The sequence below is a fragment of the Panthera pardus genome, unplaced genomic scaffold (genome assembly GCF_024362965.1).
Source record: "Panthera pardus isolate Hobbes unplaced genomic scaffold, ASM2436296v1 HiC_scaffold_17, whole genome shotgun sequence".
Taxonomy (NCBI): domain Eukaryota; kingdom Metazoa; phylum Chordata; class Mammalia; order Carnivora; family Felidae; genus Panthera; species Panthera pardus.
This window is the reverse complement of record NW_026526732.1, coordinates 60,971,245-60,990,409: the sequence shown is the minus strand read 5'-3', so window position 1 is coordinate 60,990,409 and position 19,165 is coordinate 60,971,245. Positions and strand designations below refer to the sequence as shown.

At 34.7% G+C, this 19,165-nt stretch overlaps 1 protein-coding gene across 3 annotated transcripts in view; it reads right to left on the bottom strand.

The window, feature by feature from the left end:
• Positions 1-19,165, bottom strand: part of ASCC3 (activating signal cointegrator 1 complex subunit 3) — a 359,800-nt gene that overhangs the window by 77,158 nt on the left and 263,477 nt on the right. For all 3 annotated transcript variants that reach the window (XM_019442967.2, XM_019442970.2, XM_053904622.1), the window contains exons 34-36: positions 18,528-18,653; positions 7,762-7,873; positions 7,431-7,565 (exon numbers count right to left, since the gene is read on the bottom strand). In XM_019442967.2, the coding sequence (XP_019298512.2) occupies positions 7,431-7,565; positions 7,762-7,873; positions 18,528-18,653 (373 nt within the window). The remainder of the gene's footprint in view (positions 1-7,430; positions 7,566-7,761; positions 7,874-18,527; positions 18,654-19,165) is intronic.

Below are 19,165 nucleotides of genomic sequence, written 5' to 3'. Positions count from 1 at the left end.
ATCTCATGTTTCTCTGTAGTCACAAGAACCATAACAACTGAGTGTATCTTTAAAAAAAATTTATTGAAAATTCTAGACACAGAATACATTTGGGGCATATTCTGCTTTCTTTCAAAGCTATTAATACTATGGCAAGCATATTCGTAAATCTGTTCAAATAAATTTTCCCTAACTTTGAAATCTTTTCATTTCTATTATGGTTTTAAAATAGGCTACCTCCTGAAAGTCCACTGAACATATCAAATCATGACCTTGTTTTTCTACTCTAGACTTGGGCTTTCGGTGCCAACATCATTAAGAGATTCTTTAAATTACTTTTTAAATGTCCTTTTCCCTCTGGATTTTCACTTATATCTAATTAGACTACTTACTTCATGCCATGTAATCCCTGTTGCCAAAACTGCTAAATGCTCCAATAAGTAGGAGGAGGGCATCAATGGAGCAAGACAGATGTAATGTCACTGGTTAACAATAGAAGTGTGAAGCAGCTGCCTTAATTATGAAGCTTATTAATTCATGGTGTTAAAAAAAACTTGGCAAGAGTGTTTACAAAATATCTAAACTTTCCAAACAGCATCATATCGTTTAAAACTTAAAATATGTGTTTCAATAAGGGATATTGAAATAATTATTTTGTCACAGTAATTAACATCTGCATTTAACATCTATAATTCTAAGTTAAAAGGCCACACATAATTTTAAAAGTAACTCTGCTTCTTAATTGACTTTAAAAGTATATACCCTTATACTTTAATGCTTCAAAATTTAATGCTTCAAAAATTTTTTACACTTGAAATTAAAAACACTGGATGAGGATAAACTATGTCTAGGAGAGGAAGTAAGGTATAGGGAAAGAGTTCTAAAGAGCTACTTTCTATAGAACTTGGAAAAACTTAACCTCATTAAATTTCAATTTCATTATCTGTAAGTTAACATTTACCACAAAGCACTGTTTGATGACTACAAATAATGTATATAAAATGCCTGGCATGTAGTAGGTGCTCAATAAAAGGCAATACTATTTTTTAATGGGTGTATTGGAAAGACAAAATTTAAATAAATGGTTTACTATTATAGAATAAGACTAGTGAAAAGAAATAGTCTCAGTACAATCTTTGGCCTTACACCTAGAATATTTAACTATCATTTAAAGATAATGACACCTAAAAATGTAAGCTTAGAAACATTTTAATTTCTTAGGAAGACAAGGAAGTGGAAACAGAAGTCTCAAAAGAGGTGTTATTAAGAAAAACAACAACAACAAAACAACATTAGTGGAAGTGTACTTGCCTCTTCAGTGTTGACTGAAACAAAGGCTTATATATAATGAAGTAATAACCAATAGGAATTAGTCTCTGAAAGTTTAGCACACTGCCATGTTTAAAAAAAACAAAACTCTTCATTATATTCTGAGGAAAAAATATATTCCAAGTATCTAGTGGGCAAAGACAGAACTTCTAATTGAAAAAGTTACTGTGTTATTATTGATCTGAAGAGGGCTTCTGTTCATATAGTTCACGATTGTAATTTCAGTTACACGGATTCAAAGCCTTTGCCTTTCTAAACTGAAATGTCCTAATCACATTATCTTCCATCATTTGAGTACTCACTTGGGCCCAAACTTGCTCCATGATGTTTTTGTGATGTGGGACCAGGAAAAATATATATAGCAAATATACAGCATAGGAATGATTAACATGAAGGAATATACTCTATCCTGTTCTGTTTTTAGAGACTCTTGGACGATGAGCAACATTTTGCTCATTCTTAGAGCATCACACTGACCTGATGACCTCAGTGAGTAGCAACACCCAAGTATCTTTCATAGTTTATTACCATGGTCCATAGTTTATGTGTTAATATTCTCTCTCTCTCTCTCTCTCTCTCTCTCTCTCTCTCACACACACACACACACACACACACACACACACACACACACACACACATTTGTCAGTAATGTTCTATCTTCTGCCCTTATAAAGAGCCTCACACATTCTAGGTACAAAATAAAAATTTTTTAAAGAATCAATATATGATCTGTGGATAGAAATATGACTGAGAGAATTTAATATGGACCAATGAGAGAGTAAGATGTTACAGATAAAATAAACAAATTATGCATGCTTCATTTTATGCTTAAGATATTTGTTAAGACAATTTCATTTAGCTTGGCTCTTTAATATCTGAAAGAGTTCAGTTTTCATCTTTAAACTCAGAAATTTCCTGTTTCCTCCATTCTTTGGTCAAAAGGGTGAAACTGTCAATATAATACCATTCTGAAAAATACAGGTCTGACCCCAACCATTATATGGATAGAAGAAAAGAACAACAACAACAACAACAAAATAGAATTTAGACGACAGGGTATAAATGAACTTTATGAGTTTGTTTTGTTTTGTTTTGTTTTAATATGAAATTTATTGTCAAATTGGTTTCCAGTTTTGTTTTGTTCTTTATCAAACCTGACAATCTTCTATGGACACTGCAAGAGGGAAGTCTGTAGTGCCGAAAACACTATACGAGGCAGCAGGTCATGAAATGACCTGATTAAATGCTTTCTCTTTTACTTTTGAAAGAAAATACACTTTCTGGTAAATATTATTAAGGCAACAAAATTTATCCCAACTTAAAAAGAAATTCAAAAAAGTTGATAGTGATATACACAATGACTAGATAAAGAGTAGGAATTGCAATTCACTTAAGGAAAAACAACTATGGCTAACTGTGAGATTCTAAATACATATCTTCTCTAAAGGAAAAAAGGACTAAAACAGTTATCAGTTATCAGTCATGAATACATAAGATCAAGAGATCATCATTTGAAACTATGTTTGATGTTAAGTGAAGAGAAATAATAGATTTATGTATCTTTAAATGCCTGGTGAAAATGAATCAGTGTCTTAACATTCTTTTTTCCTTCTATGGTTGGTTACCTTTCAGTGTTGTTTTTTTTTTTTTTTTTTTTTTGTCTGTGCCAAGAATAACCAATCACATTGCAACATATTTAGAAAACCTCAAGGAAAATCTTAATGAACACAATTTCTGCACTACCATTAATACCAAAGGAAACAAAACAAAAATCAATACATTATGTAACCTACGATATAATGAGAAAACTTCATTCACTGACAAATTGATGAAGTATTAGAGTAAGTTCAAAGTAATACACAAGAGAATAGAAGCTTTTCAGTTATGATCACTGGACTACTAAAATTCTTTTTAACAATAATTAATAAATTAATTTTTAAAAGTTTAAAGATGACTTTAGAAATATCAATGGCTATCTTTATAAAAGGAGATGCTGGTAGTGAATATCTAATACTGCTTTTTTCAAAAATATAATGTAACATTATTAAGTATTTTAATAACAAAAACAACGATAATGAAAATAGGCTTTTGAAACACTAACAACACTCATATTGCTTTTCTTTGCCCTGTTGTGTTTATCATCCTGTTCTCTATAGCTCCTGTCTGGCTGCTTTTTTCTCCTTGTTTCAAAACCACAAGGAGATTAATATGCATTTGGGGAGGTGAGAGTAAAGATAATGAGGCTATGTGAGTCATTTAAGAATCTTTAGTGTGGTAACAAAAAAAAACACCCCAAAACCCACTTTTCAGTGAAAGAACGAATTCTAGAAACTACACTGTAATTACTTCAAATACAATCTTGCTTTACTATTTAATGTTTCTTCGTTAGTTACACATATGCTCTCCAATGAATGGAGTGGAATACCTAGACAAGAAATTAACAAAACAGTGGTACCTGCAGATCTTGTCAATGTGAGTCCTACAGTTCTAATTCCTCAGTATCCTTATTCAAAAAGCAGTCTCACTGAGATACTACAAATTTAGATGCTATCTAGCACAGGCTGAGTTTGCTAGACTAAACACCACAGGATGAAGAGATTACATTACTGTTGCTGTGGAAATTAAGGGGTATACCAAGCAATATGTATATAAATATACTGTTGAGTTTGTCTTAAATATATTTGCAGATGATTTGTTTTGTTTAGTTATCACAAGAGTTGATTTTATTTTAATGAAAATAAACCAGGAGATCAGGGTAACAGATTTTAGGCAGTATAATAGTGGAAAGAAAGAAGCTGCTGAAATGGTGTGGACAGACCTCTTATTCTGATCAATGCCATTTCAGAGAAGACTGGAGAGGATAACAGTTTAATTCTTTTCTTACTAGGTATATTTTGGGGTCTCTTTTAGTGGGGTAGAGGGGGATACACAGTATAACAGGCATATGGTTTTCACAAACCTTTATAAACAATGTGCATCCAGTATTTTTTTTTTAATTAATTAATTTATTTTGAAAGAGAGCGAGAGGGAACAACTGGGAGAGGGGCAGACAGAGAGAATCCCAAGCACAATCCAGGCTGAGTTTGCTGCAGGGCTTGATCTCTGGACCGTGAGATTGTGACCTGAGCTGAAATCAAGAGTCGGAGGCTTCAATGACTGAGCCACCCAGGTGCCCCCAGTCTTTTTCTTCATGGATTAGAACAAATATTGTTATAATGTCTATACTACCAAAAGCAATCTACATATTTAATGCAGTCCCTATCAGAATGCCACCAACATCTTTCACAGAGCTAGAACAAACAATCCTAAAGTATGTATGGAACCACAAGACCCTGAATGGCCAAAGCAATCTTGGAAAGGCAAAGCAAAGCTAGAAGCATCACAATTCTGGACCTTGAGCTATATTACAAAGTTGTGGTCACCAAGACAGCATGATGATAACACAAAAAACAGACACATAGATGGATGAAACAGAATAGAAAACCCAGAAATGGACCCACAACTCTATGGTCAACTAATCTTCAACAAATTAGGAAACAATATCCAATGGGAAAAAGTCTCTTCAAAAAATGGTGTTGGGAAAACTGGACAGCAACATGCAGAAGAATGAAACTGGACCACTTTCTTACACCATACACAAAAACAAATTCAGAATGACTGAAAGACCTAAAGGTGTGACAGAAAACCAGCAAAATTCTAGAGGAGAATATAGGCAGCAACCTCTTTGACCTCAGCTGCAGCAACTTTTTACTAGACATGTCTCCAGAGACCAGGTAAACAAAAGCAAAATGAACTATTGGGATTTCATCAAGATAAAAAGCTTCTGCAAATCAAAAGAAACAATCAACAGAACTAAAAGGCAGCCTATGGAATGGGAGAAGATATTTGCAAATGATATATCTGATAAAGGGTTACTATGCAAAATGTGCATCCAGAGTTAACATGCACTCCCCACCTCAGTGTCTTCCATATCAGTGTGTGTGTGTATGTGTGTGTGTGTGTGTGTGTGTGTGTGTGTGTGACATTGAGAAGCAGCATAGGACAGTGGTTAAGAACCCACACTTGGTTGCTAGACTGCAAACTACTCACTTGCTGTGCAACCAATGGGATGTTATCAATCTCAAATTAGTGATTATTGTCAGGATTAAATGTGTTTATCAATGTAAAGTTCCTAGAGTGGTGCTTGGCACATGAAAAGTGCTCAAAGGTGTTAGCTGTTATTACATGTGTTCCCAAAGTAGACATGTACTTTTAAAATATTAGATTAGGTAAATATACCAAGGTAGGTAAATAGGAAAGGAAAATTATATTCTTAAATCTAACAGATACTAGTTTAAGATGCTTGCCCAAATTAATTAACCATTATTTTACTGTCTTCCACCCAGATAAATCCTATTTTTATGAGTCTCCAATTGGGAAATAATAAAAACCTCATTCTTAGGAATGTAAAAACAATTCTTATTTTTTTTATTTTTCCTTCAGAAATGAATTTTTAATTTTATAAACTTTTTAAAGTTTGTTTATTTATTTATTTATTTAGAGAAGAGGGAAGGAGGGAGCAGAGGAGGGGCAGAGAGAAGGAGGGAGAGAGAATCCTACACAGGTTCCATGCTGTCAGTGCAGAGCCCAAAGAAGGGTGTGAACTCATGAACTGTGAGATCGTGACTTGCTCCAAGATCAAGAGTCAGATGCTCAACTGACTGAGCCACCTAGGTGTTCCTAAACTTTTTTTTTTTGATAGCTGCCTTGTATACTTTAATTCTCTACTCTTTTCTATAGAGCAAACAACAGAAAACTGATGAATACAGGATCCATCCATTTAGTAACAAATTATTTCCTGACTCACTACAATGTATGTGGCCTTATGCTACACAAAAAATCCACACACTAGTTTCTCAAAGGAAAAACACTGAAAAATTGGAAACTGTGAATGGGATATTGAGGCCTATTGAGAATGACAAGCAATAGGAAGAAAAAAGCTAATAAGTGAACTATCTCAGAATCAGTGAATGTGTAAGAGAAGGACCTTAGAGACATTATACAGTCGAATAGTTCTTAACTCAACACCAATGTACTGGAGGGGTGAGATGACATATGGTATTCTTTTGTAACATATATCTTTTTTTTTAAATGTTTATTTCTGAGAGAGAGAGAGAGAGAGAGAGAGAAAGAGAGAGAGAGAAAGAGAGAGAGTGGGGGAGGGGCAAAGAGAGAGGGAGACACAGAATCAGAAGCAGACTCCAGGCTCTGAGCTGTCAGCACAGAGCCTGACATGGGGCTCAAACCCACGAACCGCAAGATCATGACCTGAGCTGAAGAAGGATGCTTAACTGACTGAGCCACCCAGGCACCCCAATTTTGTAACATATGTCTTAACTAATGTGCTAACAAAGTTTTGTGGGAAATTATTATATTTAAATTCAACAAAGACAAAAAATGCACATGTAGTATGCCAAAAGGAAGATGGAGAAAATACTCCTAATAGTAACTAAGTTCAATATTAAATTTAGTTTTCAGCTTCTTGGCCAAAAAGCAAAAATAAGCACAGTATAGTTTGTTTGTTTGTTTGTTTGTTTTTTTTACTATGTGATAAATCTAGTTGTTTTTTTTTTTTTGTTTTTTTTTTTTTTTTTTTTTTGCAAGGAGAAAGGGGAAGGAGTTGAACAGCTTTTCTGACATTAATTCTCACAGAACTTAATCATGTGTTTTTATGTAAAGAAACCTCAGAAATATCATGAATTCAAGAAGAATGACTCAATAAGCAATAAGAAAAGCTTTCAATTATAATTCAAAGAAGTTATTATATTGAAGGACAGGGTGATCACCTGACTGCTAGCCTAGCATATACCTATTATCCTGACTTACATATTAACAGTGACTCATTCCATTTTTAGAAGTATCCAAGTTTGGAAAATAAATTACATGGGAAACTTGGTCCAAATATGTTGCTCTGTAGCGATCTTGTCTGGTAGAAGAAAAGACTTCATAAATGATTTCTACCAAATTTCTAGAGGCCCTGGATGGCAACCATTTAAGACCCAAATTAAAAGAGAATGTATGAAATAATATATGATACAATCTCTTTGTATTAAAAAGCAATGTAATAATGTCATGAAACTTACACTCAGAATTGAAAGCAATTCTTCAGTACCACATTCAGGTTTCAAACGCTCTTTGAACATTTTAACTGTTTGGTGCTTCAAATAGTAGTAAGAGGCAATGCGGCCATATGTCAGAGGTTCAATGCTCCGATTATCCTATTTCAAAAAGAAAGATAAAATGACAAATAAAAAGTACAATAGAAACACATACATTCATAAAACTAATAGTTCTTACTGCAGGTTGCTATTGCAACAATTTTGTTAAAATGTTTAGTTACCATGAGAAGCAAAAGCCCTACTGTTAAAAAGCTGGGCAATCTTTTCATTTAGAATGTATATGACTCAGTCATACCTCTCCAATTTCAATACAGTAGGAAAGTTCCAATTCAACCAGAGACTTCTCAACCAGACTGGACAGAAATTTATTCACAGAATCATGGCTCACATCACTCAAATTGTAGTAGCTAGAAAACAAGCAAGGTCATTAGCACTTCAATTTTCCCTCATTCTCTTCTTTTCAGAATTTCAAAGAACAATTATATGCACAGCAAATCAAAGAAGTAAAACAACCGCAACAGCCAGTTTCATCTTACAGGTCAAAATTCCCACACTAAGATTTGTTGACTCCGATGAACAATGGTAATAACTATGGAAGATAAGCAGATAAAATTCAGCATTGCATTAAACAAACACTAACTTTCTAGAAACAGAAGCAAATCATATATAAATATATAACTTCCTTTTATATATTAAAAACCCATCCTCAGTAACTTTATAAAACTCAAAGCACTATTGATTTGAGAAGTAGATGAATTCTTTTAGGAAATTTAGTCATTGATTGTTCTTCAAATGCCTAATGACTACATGTCACCCTAAATATGGGGAAAGACATCATCAAGCTAACAAGAAAGCATTTGAACTAAGCTTCTATAGACAAAAGCCACACAGGTTCAGCTCTGTATATCTTCTAAGTAAAAAGCCTAAGGACATGCAATTCATCTGAATGCTCTTCCCCCTAATTCCAAAGGTTCTTGGCAAATCCCTAAGATTACTAGGAATCTGTGCCTGGGAACAGATCCAAAGGGTGACAGAATGCCCCTACATCATAGCAGATCTCTAATTCTTGGTGGGTGAATCCTGCACCCCGGTCAGCGTGGAGAGTTATATCTCCTCTCTCCATCCAAATCAAGTAACAGGAGTGTAAAGCGGCCTCAGAACAGGCTTTCATCTGTACAGACTGAAGCCCAGAACAAGGGTTGTACACCTGCACAGGACTAGAAAGGGGATATTCATAGTCTGGAAAGAAAGTGTTAACAATCTCAAATGGGAGAGGCCTGACGGAAACCACAAGTGATCAATATGGTGATTTTTTTTTTTTTTTCTTTCTTCAAAGGGAAAGATTTGAGGTCAGTATACTGCAAAAATTCATTTAAAAATACACAAAGCAGGACTTAAATGATGGCAGGATATACTTTCAGCAGAAAGAGAAGATTAAACAAAAAGCTAGGTACACCAATATGAGAGTCTCCACTAAGTAAGGATTAATAATAGACTCTTTATTTAGGAAACTCTGTAAATCATAATTACTTGCTGAAGATTTTAATTTTCACAAATGAGAAATAGTTACTTTCAATCTTAGTCTGCAGAGAAATTACTGCCTTTCCTGGAAAAGTTGATGTCATACCAAAATAAAGCAATATTTATCAATGAACAGGTAAGTATTGAAACCAGTGCTATTGTTAATTTAAACAAAATGTACAAAGCTTTTTTTAATGTTCAGTTACTCATTTTGAGAGAGACAGCAAGATCATGCTGTCTACATGAGTTTTTATGCAATTAAAATTACAGAAGGAAGGCTTTATGAAAACAGTATTACCATGAAAAACAAAAGTTAAAATACCATTTTTGCCTAAAAATTTCCTAGGCCATTTGAAAACGTAAAGTCTCATATTCCCCTACAAATATTAACTAATGACAACTTTACCATTTTTATGCTTTAACAAATTTAGTACGTTTACAAATAGTATTTAAAATCATCTTTGAAAAAGACTTTCCTTCAAAAATTATAAATTCTTTTTAACAATATTTATTTTGGTCACTGTTTTATTTAGTTACAGGGTATATTTTGATGGGCTAATATCCTTTCTAATGTTTTCCTAAGTCTACTGGGAAATTTTTAAGACTGATTTGTAGCTTCTATCCAGATAAAGAACAGTCAGGGTAAACATTTCTTAAACATTTAAAATAAGTTGCAAAAAAGAAAAAAAAAAAACCTAAAATCATGTCTCTAAGACTACAACAAATTATTTGATGATCATATTATTAACAATCTTATTTGATAAAAATTAACACAATTTTTAGAATAACTTTAAAAACTTCCATTGATATTTTCTCTTAATATGGTTGTTCTTTTCTAATGTGCTCACCAACATCTCATATTGACTTGCCTAAGAAATGCAAAACTTCAACTTAAGTAATTGAATTGACATTTAATTTACTCAATATCAACACTTTTATCCTTATGATTTCTGAGGATAATCTGGAATTTAAAAAAAATCCTAAATTTTTTTTTTCAGGTATTCTGGCATATGTAAATGATAACTTTTTAAAATTTATTTTTAGAAAGTGATAACTACTTAAAAAATAGAAAGTGCTGGTTAAAATACTACACTCAAGAGTAGGAAATTCTCAATCATTAAAAAGTTGTCTTTTGGGGTGCCCGGGTGGCTCAGTTGGTTAAAAGTCCAACTTTGGCCCAGGTTACCATCTCACGGTTCGTGGGTTTGAGCCCCGCAGTGGCTCTGTGCTGACAGCTCAGAGCCTGGAGCCTGCTTCGGACTATGTGTCTCCCTCTCTTTCTGCCCTTCCCCTGCTTGTGTTCTCTTTCTCAAAAATAAATAAACATTTAAAAAAAAAATTTAAAAGTTGTCTTCTAAACACCCAACACAAATACTAAAATGCATATTTTTGTTGTGATATAACTTTACTAATTAAACTATTATTCTTTGGTAACAATTGATCTAAGGTTACTTAAACCACTTAAAAATCCTTATAAAAGTAAGATTTGCTATATCTCAATTAGATATATAATTTAACAAGACACTGTAAAATGAACAAAATGTAAATGAAATTATTGTTTAGGTCACATAAAATTTTAGGAGATAATATATTCTGACACTTTCCTGGGAATAAAGAATGGAGTTTATATTTACATGATCTTCATTAGCATTATAGGGCCTTTGCTTCTATAGCATGAACTTTTTAGTCACTGGGTAATTTCTAGCCTAAATAATTATAAGTATTTAGTTTAAAACATTATATATCATTAATTTCAATAATCTCTTTACTAACTTGAAAATCAAGCAACAGCTAAGTTAAAGGTCTGTTTTCATGTTGCACTCTCCACAGTACAAAATTTATAATTTACTGGTTACTAAAACAGAAATATTACACAACTGTTTAATTATAGATAAAGGATACAATGTAGTTTCATGCTCTCTGCATTGGATCATGAAGTCATTATCTTCTCTCTGCCATAAACAGACAGCCTACCTTTTTGTCAGCATGCTATTTCATTTATTTCACAGAGAAACCCAGTTTCACAATAATTGACTTGTCAGAAGCTCTAATTTATGAGGCTGAGCTCTGTAAGATTTCTCTATATTGGACTCAACCTGCACACAAGCAGGGTTGAATATTTACAATGCTGTTAACAGGTGCTGAGTTGTTTAATGATTCTAATAGCCAGAAGCGTACTGAGAAAGCCAGCGGGATCACAATTACAGGCTGTTTGAACACAACAATTACTAGTCCCCTGGGAGGTGTGAAAGTCAAAGGCAGTTGGATACTGACAGCATCTAGCACATGGGCTAGACAAGCTAACTTCTATTAGCAGTCCATTGGGAAAAAGTCATAACAAACCTCTCCCTCTCATAAAAATTTACAAAGTTCATTAAATTTAAACAATCCCAAAGTAAAACAACTTAAAAAAATTAGCTTTAAGAGCTCTTGTCAAAGGACGAACAGGAATACCACACATGAAACCTCAAGTTCTGTTTTTCCAACCTCAGGAAGGATAAAATTTTGCCAGTTGAGAATGAAAGAGATTTTATTGTAATCTAAAACATAGATAAAGTTACACCAAACAGTCTGGATTTAATGTGAATAGTGGCAGCCATTTCCTGTTTAGTTATTGTAAACCTGGCCAGAGATCTTGCTGGGAAATTTTTCATCAGTATTGAAATGCTGCTGCTATAACTGTCAGTACTGGGAAGTCATTTGTTACGGCACCATGTTTTTTTATGTTCAGATTATGCAGCAGTAATAATGACACAAATAATGAAAGTGGTTGCAGGGACAGCTGAAACTACCACAACATTTTTTGCCCCAGAAATATTTAAAAGCTTCCTCAGGGGAAAACAGAGAGTGAAATTGAACATACAAATTGAATCCAGAACTCAATTTGGAATATATTATATTTCATGATGCACCAGTACATGTGTTTATGTACATTTGAACTAACTAACGTAATTGTGTCTACGTATATATTTATATATGTAAATGTATCTTCATATGCATGTGCATGTGTTTGCATACATATGCATATCTCACACACACACACACACACACACACACACACACACACACTATAAACATACAGAGAACAATCCAGGAACAGTGGCAGAATCTTTGTCAACATAAGTTCCACTTTTGGTGGTGGTGTGGTGGGGGTTCTTTATAGTTGTATGATTAAATGAAGGGGGTTGGGGAATTGGGTCGTATTTATTATCTATGTATGACTGTATTTTGAAAGCACTCTTTGTCTTGTCTATTTTAAATAAACCTTATTATCTTCTTTTAACATACACATGTATATATATATATATATATATATATATATATATATATGCAGTCCTCTCCCACTAAACCAAAAGTAAAATCTCAATTTATGACAGTTAATATATTAAGATATATTAAAACTACATATAATATAAGCCCTTCCTTTGAGACAATGATTTTAGCCTTCTTAAAACTTTTAACAGATTGGGGCACTTGGGTGGCTCAGTTGGTTGAGTGTCTGACTCCTGGTTTCAGCTCAGGTCATGATCTCAGTTTCGTGAGTATGAGCCCCATGTCAGGCTCTGCGCTGGCAGGAGGGAGCCTGCTTGGGATCCTTTCCTCTCCCTCCCCCTCCCCCTCCCCCTCCCCTCTCCTCTCCCTCTCTCTCTCTCTCCATGCCTTTCCCCTACTTGCACTGTCTCTGTCTCTCTCAAAATAATAAACTTAAAAAAAAAAAAAACTTTTAACATCTAAAAATAAGTACGAAAAATTTACCAATTTCCAGAACTCTTGTGCCTTTCTTTGCTTCCAGATTACAGAAAAGGGGAGTTTAACACAGACAATAATAAAAAGATACAATCAAGGGCCAATCAGAAAGAAAATTGTAGAACCTCACTATAGCAGACTAAATAAAATACATGTCATTAAAATTGATTTAGGCACATGTTTCCATTTTTTATCCAGATGTAAAGGTATAGATATTAAAACGGACAATTTTTTTTTTTGGTATCAAATGAACAAAAGAGTTACACATCCAAAATTTGTGTAGTATGGTTTCTATAAAGAACACATTTTCCAGCGTAACACTGGAAAGAGAAGTGGAGAAGGGGTATGCATATTTGAGTTCTGGACCTGCTAACGAGCCTGGTAATGGAGATTGTAGCCCCTGGAGCCAGAGTGCCTGAATTCCAGCGCTGCCTCTGCCACTCAGGAGCTGTGTACTTAGGGACAAGTTGCTCAATCTCCCTGTGCTTCAGCTTCTTCATCTATAAAATGGGGATCATGACTAAATGAGTTAGGCTCTCAAAACAACGTCTCAAATACAGTAGATAATAAATAATAATAGTGTATACTTGTGTTTGATTTTGATTTTTACTTTTATAAATTCCTTTCTCATATTTGTGTTTTATTAATGTTCATCTAGTTCCTAGAGATTGTAGAGGCTGCTTTTAGGTAACCAACTTGAACAATGGGAACCCGAGTAAGGTAGAAGGGCCCACATTGGCCTCAGCCTCCTGGCTGAATATAAACAGGCCCATTAGGCAACTCACCTCAGATTATCTTAAGCTATAGCTGACCAATGGGTTACTTACAGCAGGACACAGGTACCAAAAAAGGAAAATTCCATACATTTTCATACCTCCTCACCTTCTCCCTTTAACTACAGCCCCCTACCATTGCCTCATGGCAGTCTCTCCCTTGCTGTCCTGCCTACTCTTTCCTTAATGGTGTGCTCAATAAACTTCTATCTCCGTTGTTCTGACTTGGGTGAATTATTTTACCACCCGGGCTTCCAGCTCCTACCCAATCAAGTTGACCCACATTTGGTGGCCCCCATATGATTGGGAGGCACCACATTTGAAAGCCCACGTGGGCAGCTTTTATGCCCTGCCCCCCACAGAGATGAATGCTTAGTTTGTTTTCAAGCATTCATGCTATATTGTAGATACTCTAAAGATATGATATTCCTTGGTATTGTGCTTTGACTAAAATTCATTGACTTTGTTATATAATACTTTTATTTTTATATATCTCTAGTCTATAACTTTAAACAAACTTTTCACCTTTCACTAGAATAAGAGTAATTAAATCCCAAGCAGGTAGACTGTTTTTGCCATCCTTTTTCTTGTTTATTTCTAATATTATTGTATTATGTGCTGGGAATGTAGCCTTATGATCTGTTTTGAAATATACTGAGTTGTTCTTTGTGGTCTAGTACACAGTATATTTTTATAAATAAATTTTGATGAGTGTTTGTGAGTAGGCATATTCCTTTTGGGGGAAGAAATATAAATATAAATATAAATATAAATATAAATATAAATATAAATATAAATATAAATATAATTTATATTAGTGTGATTTTCAAGAGAGATGTGTTAGTCTCTCAACATGATTATAATTTAGTTAACATCTTGAACTTCTATCAGTTTTTGCTTTCTCTATTTTGATGCTATGTTTAGTTACCTAAAATTTTGTAAACTATTATAACTATTTAGTGATTGTGCTTGTTATCAATATGAACCATTCTTCTTTGTCCTTCTTTGCCTTGAATTTCATTTTGCCTGATTTTAATTCTACAACTGTTGCTTTCTCTTTGTTATTGTCCTTCATATCTTCTTTCCATCCTCAACTTTCAACTTTCCATATCATTTTGATTTCATGTTTCCTATAAATCATGTTTAGTTGGATTTAAAATAATTGAATCTGAGAATTTCTTTCAACAGGTAAGTTTAAATTATTTTTAACACTTATGATTATAATTGATTGGACTTATGATATGAATAGATCCTGTCAGTCCTCTCTACTCAAAACCCCACAATGGTTCTTACATCATCAATAATGAAATTCAAAGTCCTTACCACGGTCTCTAAGGTCTCACATGACTGGTATTGCTACCAACCCCCTACATCCCTTAGTTATATGAATTCTTTGTATATATTTTGGACATTAAACCCTTTTCAGATATATGATTTGCAAACATTTTCTCCTCTTTGGTACGTTGCCTTTTCATTTTGCTGATGATTTCCTTTGCTATGTAGAAGCATTTTAGTTTGATGTAGTCTTACATGTTTATTTTATTGCCTTTGCTTTTGGTGTTCAATCCAAAAATCATCACCAAGACCATTGTCAAGACTATGTCATCTAGTGGTTTTATAGTTTCAGGTCTTCCCTTCGAGTCTTTCAATAATTTTGAGTTGATTTTTGTGCATGGTGAAATATATGGGTTCAGTTTCATTTTGCATGTGAATATCCAGCATTCCCAGTATCATTTATTAAAGAGATTATTCTTTCTCCATCACATACTCTTAGCTCCTTTGTAGTAAATTAATTGACCATATTATTGGCCTCTGTGTTCTGTATCATTGATCTGTGTAGTAAATTAATTGACCATATTATTGGGCTCTGTGTTCTGTATCACTGATCTGTGTGTCTGTTTTTATACCAATGTCATACTGTTTTGATTACTACAGCTTTGTAATATAGTTTGAAATCAAAAATTGTGATGCCTTCAGCTTTGTTCTTTCTCAAGTTTGCTTTTGGTATTGGAGGTCTTTTGTGGTTTCATGTAAATTTTAGGATTGCTTGTTATATTTTAGTGAAAAATATCATAAGCCTTCAAAAAAAATTATTGCTGTACCAGTTTTGGACTGATTAATTCACGCAGCAACAGCTTGGGCACAGGTTTCTACTTCAGCATAATAATGATAGCTTTAGTCTTAACCTAGCCAGGTATCTCAAAATATGTTCAGGTGACTACTAAAAGAACTAGCAACTTTGATATGGATAGTCAAGAGTGTATAAACCACCACCTCCTGAAAATTAATTTAAGTGCATTTATCAATACATGCATCAACTTTTAAGACTGTTAGATCTTTTAAGACTGTTAGATGGCTATAAGGGCTAGAGAGCGTACTGCAGACAGGGAGAAGAGTGACAACAAAAGTATGAAAGTGAGAGGAACTTCTTACCTAGAGGTGGTATGGATTAATGTCTCCTTTCATGGTGTTGGTGGTGTAGGAGGGGATACCCAGCTCTTCTTGGGGGCATCAAAGGGGCAGGAAAAACAGCTGCCACAACAATCAAGTGCCCTAAGCCAATATGTCAAGATGATACATCTTTTGACTCCCAGTCCCAGAATTTCCCTCTAGCAAAGATGGCTGTCAGGTAAAGTAGGTCAGGCACTGTGAACTATGGAATACTCACTATTTACATGGACTATAATCATATGAGCAGGAGATATCCTAACTGTCAATACCTAAGAAGTCCCTGGGCTCAGAGGCTCAATATAATTTCTTTAAGTTATAACCAAAGTATATTCCCTCAAGATTTCATCTTTGTCCACTGTGCTAACCTCTCCCAAGCTTCTTGTTCTGTCCCTAATTAATACTGTTTATTATGGTTGCATGTGGATTTTTCTTACCACATTAATTATTACATAGAAGGTAGTTTGTAATGAGAGCAACAAGGAATGATGCCTATTCCAGTTTCCTCTAGGTAGGTCCTCTATTCTCACTGCTATCTCACTCATCCCTCTAAAAAGTAGAGTGGAGTCACAAAACTTATGTTGTTAAGTTCTACCTTTCTGACAAAGTAGTTCTGGGATCCAGAGCAAGTCACTTCAAGTTTCCAAAGTCCCCTTCTTTAATATCAAGCAAGAAGGTAGGACCAGAGTGCATATAAAGTGCATCCCAGTATACCCTTCTACAATTCTAATCCTGTGATCTAATGGCTACCGTAAAGCTGCAGTGCTTTACGAGGTAGCGACTACCTCGTTAATCTCGCAATCATGTCCCAAATGATATTTTGTATCTAATCCAGAGTCCCTAACAGTTGAGGAAACAGAAAAATGCCACCATATTCTCAAACTCCTATCTGTGTGAGTGGAAATGGCTGAAACAAAAAACAAATTTCTCAAGGTACCAACAGGTAAGATTTAGTAGTAATATTTCATCATGATGTCTCTGTTCAAGACCCTACAATGCTTTGATATTTCCTCTTATTCGTATCAGGAATGTCCCCATCTTTGGCCCTCCTTCCATTCCTTCTGCAACTGTTAAGGTCTTATTCACAGCTTAAACAGCTCCCTAACTGGTCTTCCTGCTCTGATTGTCTCTTCATTTCAGCCCATTCCCTACCATAGTTTCATACGTATTGAAAAAAACAAAAAAACTGAACCTAATTTGGGGATGTTAAACTGTGTTTAACAGTTCACCACAGGTGGGGTGCCTGAGTGGCTCAGTTGGTTAAGTGTCTGACTTTGGCTCAGGTTATGATCTCAATGGTTCATGAGTTTGAGCCCTGCATTGGGCTCTGTGCTGACAGCTCAGAGCCCAGAGCCTGCTTCAGATTCTGTGTCTCCCGCTCTCTCTGCCCCTCCCCCATTCATGCTCTATTTCTATCTCTCAAAAATAAATAAACATAAAAAAAAAAAAAACCCTCACCACAGCCAATAGGCTAAATGCAAACACCTTATTATGACATACAGGCCATTTACTCTCTGGTGCTTGGCCCACTTTCTGGTCAAGACAATCTTTTGGTCTCCATATTCTTTAGCTCTGGCTACATCAAACTTCTTGGCACTCTACAAATGCCGTTTCAGCCATGAGAGCCTATGCCCATATAGTATTTTTGTGCCTCTGACCTTTTCTATCCCCATTTCAGATTCAAAATTTGGTTGAAGTATCATCTCTGTGGATTTTTTGCTCTCATGGGCTTAAATACAATTCTATTACAGAACTTATGATTTATATTGAAATGATTTATATGTCTTTCCCCCACATTTAAAGATCTGCCCGGGCACCTGGAGTAGCTCAGTCTAGGTGTCTAACTCTTGATTTTGCCTTAGGTCATGATCTCACAGTTGTGAAATTGAGCCCAGTGTTGGGGCTCTGCGCCGGGCATGGAGCCTGCTTGGGATTCTCTCTCTCCCTCTGCCCCTCCCCCTGTTGTGTTCTCTCTCTCAAAAAAAAAAAAGATTAGCTGTTGAAGATGGAGGATAATGTACACTAATTTTTATCCTCAATCTCTATTATAACATTTGACAAATAAGTGCTGAATGAAGATCTAACCTATACTGTCTGAAAGTAAAAGACATTCCACAACAACCCCCCACTTTTATTTCCTCTTGCAGAGTTCTTATCAATCATTACAAATGCCTTACAAATTCTTCCTTCTACAACTGCATAAGCCTCATTCTTCTCTGAATTCCAATTGCACCTAAGTCAGTAACTACCATCTAGCTTAATCATTTAATCATTTCTTAATGATTTCAGATGTCCGACTGTCTCCCTAACTAGAGAGCAAACTCCTCAAGGATATCCTAAGTTAATTAAAAGCAGCTAAGTAATAAGTGCATACAATTATTCATTTTCAAATATATTATAATATATTGTGATCATACTAGAGACATCATGTGATTCTCTGGGCAAATTCGTATATCTAGCATGTCCAAAGCTCTGACTTTTTTGTTATGTACTAAAATTTAGGGATTGTTACTTTCAAAAATAATTTTCTTTTGGCGCGAACCAGAAAGATAAATAGTTGCCCTACACTTACCTGGGGTTCATGATAAGACGTCGGAAAAAGTAAGTCCAAGTGATATAATCCATTGCATCTTGCTTAGATGTAATTGTACCACCAGCAATCTCTGCATTTAAATGGTCAGAGAGCACTCCTAATAAGCTATACAGTGAACAAGATATGGGAAACATACATGAAGGTTAGGTTAAATGAAACACACTTTATCTCACATAGCAGACTGATGGAAGGGAGCTAGTAACTTTTAGGAAAGATAAGAGCCAAGAGGAGAAAGGTAGAGTGGGCAACAGCAGATATAACTTGGAGAGTAGGGAAGAATGTACTTATGGGGTATGGGTGTAAGTATGAAATAATACTGAGGCAGATGAAAGGAGAGTTGGCAAGATAGGGGTGATAGTTATGAGTAATGATATTCCTTTCATTTACTCAGTGAGTGTTAAGTTCCTCGTCATATGAAACACAATTGTACTGGTGTTATAGAGTATACTAACATGATCAGATGTGCTGAAAGACTGGCATAACATAATGTTCATTTTAGTTTCTTATGTAAAATACTAAAAAAGGGAAGCAGTGTCCAACAACAGAAAAGGCTAAATAAATTATGATACATGGGACAATATGCAGGTATTAAAAATAGTTTTTGCAAAGGATGTTTT